General features: G+C 50.6%; 1 protein-coding gene across 1 annotated transcript; it reads right to left on the minus strand.

The window, feature by feature from the left end:
* Positions 1–278: 278 nt before the first annotated feature.
* On the minus strand, positions 279–3,638 carry LOC147898663 (BTB/POZ domain-containing protein At5g48800-like). The gene is made up of 4 exons (XM_087379328.1): positions 3,107–3,638; positions 2,906–2,975; positions 1,544–2,761; positions 279–1,257 (listed from the first exon to the last, which is right to left on the minus strand). Exons 1-4 carry the CDS (start codon positions 3,211–3,213, stop codon positions 664–666), a joined length of 1,989 nt encoding a protein of 662 aa, XP_087235454.1. The 5' UTR covers positions 3,214–3,638; the 3' UTR covers positions 279–663.
* Between the last annotated feature and the right edge of the window lie 971 nt (positions 3,639–4,609).

Below are 4,609 nucleotides of genomic sequence, written 5' to 3' on the forward strand. Positions count from 1 at the left end.
GGAAGGAATACTCATAATTAAGATTAAAAACATTAGTCACTCAAACTAAAGGTCCTTTGAAAAATCTTCTAGACTTACCTTGATTATAAGGTTCATACTCTATTGAAAAATTTTATTCGAAGAAAACACCTAGAACAACACAAAAGAGTTTCGTTTACACCTTGGTAAGGCTACTAGAAACAATTATGCATACTTGATACACAACTTACCATATGAAAACATTGGAACTATATACAACATGCAAGATTACCATCGAGTGACTACTAAATTTTGAGGAATCATATAATAATACAAAAATTGCTATCATTATGGAGTAAGTTGGAGCATATGGATATATTACAAAAATACGAGAATGTTTTGTTCACTGTGTGAGCAAGATCTAACAAGATGTGAAGAAAGCAAAGACTAAGTTGATGAAAGGATTCCTTGAAAGACCGGAGAGAAGCATAGTTTAAGAGCAAAGCTATACAACTGTGATATTAGAGGGACTCAACAAAGCGGTGAGGGAGAGGAAGGGAGCAAGTACAATGCATGCCCATGAGAAGTGAGCAGAGCGCATTGCCTAAAAAATCAACTTCATGATCCATATCAACCTAGAAAAAAGCTAAGCAGGCAGGTGAGAAAGAGAGAGAGAGAGAGAGAGAGAGAGAGGTTCTGAGACGGCTAAGAGACGGAGTGGCGACGGCGACGAGAGCGGACATCAGGGGTCTTAGAGTTCGAGAGGGAGGCAGAGTCCTTGGAGGTACGAAAGGGGTTGAGCTTGCCGAGGGTCCGAGAGACAGAGAGCAAGAACTTGGAGGACTTCGTGGAAGAGGAGGTGGAGGAGGAAGGGGCGAGGTCCTTGTCATCATCCTTGTCGGGGGCCTTGTCAACATCCGACGTGGCTGCCAGGTGGTCATCCCTGTCGAGCTTCATGCGCATGCGAGCCATTTCAAGCTTAAGCTCACGATTTTCTCGACAAACTGCTGCATAGTCTCCTCTTGGAGTTGAGGCTATGGCGCCCCCTCCCATCCTCTGTGAGAGCTGAGGTCCTGCCATGCCTCCCATTGCCCCTCCCCCAGCTCCTTGCTGCACTGCCTGATCCCCCCCCATCACACTCCTTAGCCTCACCTGCTCGAAATATAGCACTTGCACCACCACTTGTACTGGTAGCCTCTCGTTCTGTGCTGCGTGCGTGCACGCTTCCTGTGTCAGCTTCCTGCAGTCCATCTGCGCACAGACCTTCTTCCTCTCCGCGTCGCTCACTCCCGGGTGCGCCTGCGTCCACAGGATTGGATTTATTTGGTCAAGAACGTTACGAGACATGGCGACCTGCATGGCGAGGGGGCTGCTGCACGCGACTAGGAAACCAAATCGACGGATTTATGCACGGTTTGCGGAAACAAGCGGCTTGGTACAGTGAGCATCGAGTTTAAAATAGGCATCCGAGATTCCAAATCCAAATAGAGTGCTTGAGAGAGACAGAGCGAATCGAGGAAGAGCCGCAGAAATCCACACAGAATATCAGATTCGTTGTTGAAAATTAGCCTCTGCCGACTTTTACCTTGAGATAGATGTCTATGGCTCTGTATAGCCCGTCGTCTACCACGCGAGCGTGCTCCGGCATCAGCTCCGCGATGCCGATGAACTTGGCAGGAGTGAGATTCGCATCCGGTGCGATCTCGGCCAGGTAGCAGTCCAGCAGCCGTGCGACCTTCATCATGGAGCTCTGCGGAGGTGAGCAAGCGCTGTCGGACTCGTACATGGACAACGGGTCTTGGAAATCGTCGACTTGCCCCTCTTGCTGCAGGAAGTTGACGACGATGCGACGAACGGTGTCGACGTCGAAGAGGGTGTCGCCATTGTAAGAGTAAGAAGGGATGAGGAGGTCGTCGAGGGTGGCCTGTTCGAGCTGCATTCCGATTCTTCTCTCGAGATCGAGTCTGCAAGCGATGGTGGTGTCGAGGTAGATGGAAGCGCGGAGGAGGCCAAAGAGGAAGCCGATGGAGGCAGTGTTCCGCTCGGGAGGGAGCAAACTAACGATGGTTTCGATGAGGATGCGCTGCTGGTGTTCGACGGCAGTGGCAGCGTCGTGGATTTTGCCATTGGATCGAGGATTAGCTTCATGGGAGGATTGTTTCTTGATCAATCCTCGAAGGGATTGCTGAGCGTAATGGACGATCGCACCCCCGAGGCAATCGTAGCGCAGGCCACGAGCTCGCATGGCGGCAAGCACCCTCTGGAAGAAATCGATGCGGAGGACGGAGAGCTCTTCGGCCCAGGATTCCGTCGACGATTTCTTTCGAGGAGTCGAGCTTGAGCCCAAACTGTCGTTGCTATCGATTCTGCCGGAGCTGCTGTACTCGGATTGCGATAAGCTGGACGCTACTTGCTCCTTGCAAGCCTTGGCAGCTGCAGAATCGATGCATCTGCTCACGATGTCGAGCTCCTCCGCGACAGGAAGCAGACTCTCGCACGTCTGCAAGACCTTGACGGAATAGACCAGGCTGGTGGTCACGGTCTCGTTGATGTAAGCCTCGGTGCGCTCAATAAGGTTGTCCACCCCGTAATCTTCCGACATGTCGAGATACTCGGCTGCGCAGCGGAGCATGGCTACGTTGTTGGCGTCGATCTCCACACTTATGCCGTAACAGAACTTGGCAGCGAGCTCGAAGGCTTCTGCTCCGCCAGGAATGTCCGGCAGTAAGATGCGAGAGAGGTCCGACTCTTTGGCCTCTGCTATGAGTTTGCGAATCCAACCGCTTCGTGATACGAGAGGGAACTGCGAACAAATAATCGAGCAGAGACTTAGCTGCTGCCGGAAGCAGGAACGAAACCCGGAAATCCGAACGAACTCTTTGCAGACAGCTTAAACTCGTCGAAAAAACGACCATTCTGTGCGCTTTAAATTGCGAGAAACACTCACCTTATGGAGAGAGAAGCTCATACCACCTGCTTCCACTGTGACATCGCTTGGAATCTCTTGCGAAAACAGCCTGTACAAAGAAGCAGATTGGGTCAAAGGAATACAAAGGAGATCTACCGTAAGATGTACAGCGATTTCTGCCGGAACTATTTCGGGTCCTCGGGCTTTCAACAGACTTCATCCAGAAAAAAAGCAAATTACCAGTCGCTAGGACGCCTCTGCTTCGATCCGAAAGTGGGCGTTGCGCCTGCTGGCTTCGGATACTTCACCCCAGAAGTGGGGGTGCCTTGTCTCGTGAGGACACCCATTCTAGCAAAGCGTGAGTCTCAGGAGAGCTGAGAACGAGAGGGAAAACGATGCAAGGGGGCTCCCTATGTAGAGAACATGCTCGTACTGGGGTTGCTATCAGCAAGCGGAGCTCGATCTCACGACAGTCTTCTCATTCGCAGGCAAGATCTGTTGTGAGCTTATCGGCTGGCGAAGAGTTTGTCTTTCCGAGGGGTCACTCTCTGCGCGCAGATCTCGCCAAAAGAGCACACAGGAGAGCTCGCTAGGCGATGAGGGAGAGAGACGAGGAGGAGGAGCTGGAGGATGGGAGGGGTGAAGGATCGGATAGGAGCTGAAAGCAAGAGAGGAGAGCTATAAGATTTGAAGAGGATCTGGAGGAGATAAGGAGGAGCATGATTGGGAAGAAGTTGGAAATGCTGAGATCCGCATGCAAAAGCTGGCATCGGATGTAGAGGCTGGGAAGAAGAGAGTGGGCATCTATCAAAGTGGCCCCCTGAGTGTCTGTCCATAATAGTGTAGTTTCGTGTCGGAGCACAAGGGCCACGTAGGGTCACACTCTCTTGTGGCTCCTATCGCCTTTCACTACTAGCCACACATTTCTCCCCTTTCCTCCCCTGGTGACTCCCAACTAATTTAACTACCTCCACATTTCCCCCTCCCCTCCAAACTTGGAAAATTCCACCAACACAATAATACTCTAGCACGTTGTGCGCCACCGCTCTTCTTCGGCAGCACAGGGACTCACAGAGCATGCGTTCCCACTCGACCTTGCGCTCGAAAAAAATCTGACAAAGCCGGAATCATGGATGATGGAGCTAAAAAAACTGACAGAATGGGCTAGGATTGGTCGATGGACCGTTTATTATAGCAAACCTTGTAATGCCCGGCAAACAAGGCAAAAAAGAGCGTCTCTAAAGCATTTCAATGCACTGAAGGTTGTCGAGAAGTGCAGGGGAAGGTCTTCAGCACAAGCATTTTTGGGCATTCTTGGGTATATATGCTTAGCTAGCGTTCCATGGGAATGCCTTCTTAAGGATAGGTTTAGATGGTGCAGCAACCAAACCATTCTTTTGGGAGGACCACCGCCAATATGCGATGTTCACACATAGCGGACTGCCGCACCATCATTTATTACTCACAGCTTCACTTGGAACATTACGAGCGGTTTCAACCCACCAAAATTTTTTGTTGGTTGGCCAATTCTTCACTATTGCGTGGGCAAAAGGGGTTGCCGCACAAAGGAACCTTCCACCAAACATGTTCTTCGTCAAATGGACACGTGCCACCTCATGAAACACCCCTTTTGTGAGGATGGTATCCACACCATCTAAACCCAACCTAAGTCACCATCAAATGGCTCACTACTCTATCCCAAGTTGCCATTTGTGGGTTCCCCCTATCTCTTTGCCCATTAAC

This window comes from Dipteris shenzhenensis, chromosome 9 (assembly GCF_047967505.1).
Source record: "Dipteris shenzhenensis isolate YYH24624 ecotype China chromosome 9, Dip_SZ_1.0, whole genome shotgun sequence".
NCBI classification, from domain to species: domain Eukaryota; kingdom Viridiplantae; phylum Streptophyta; class Polypodiopsida; order Gleicheniales; family Dipteridaceae; genus Dipteris; species Dipteris shenzhenensis.

Excerpts from the sequence above, each read along its gene's own strand:
- LOC147898663 (XM_087379328.1), bottom strand. The coding sequence starts at position 3,213 with ATGGGTGTCCTCACGAGACAAGGCACCCCCACTTCTGGGGTGAAGTAT. Across the intron at positions 2,976-3,106 it reads CAGAGGCGTCCTAGCGACTG|GCTGTTTTCGCAAGAGATTC; the intron begins GTAATTTGCTTT and ends TTCTTTGTACAG. Across the intron at positions 2,762-2,905 it reads TGAGCTTCTCTCTCCATAAG|TTCCCTCTCGTATCACGAAG; the intron begins GTGAGTGTTTCT and ends ATTTGTTCGCAG.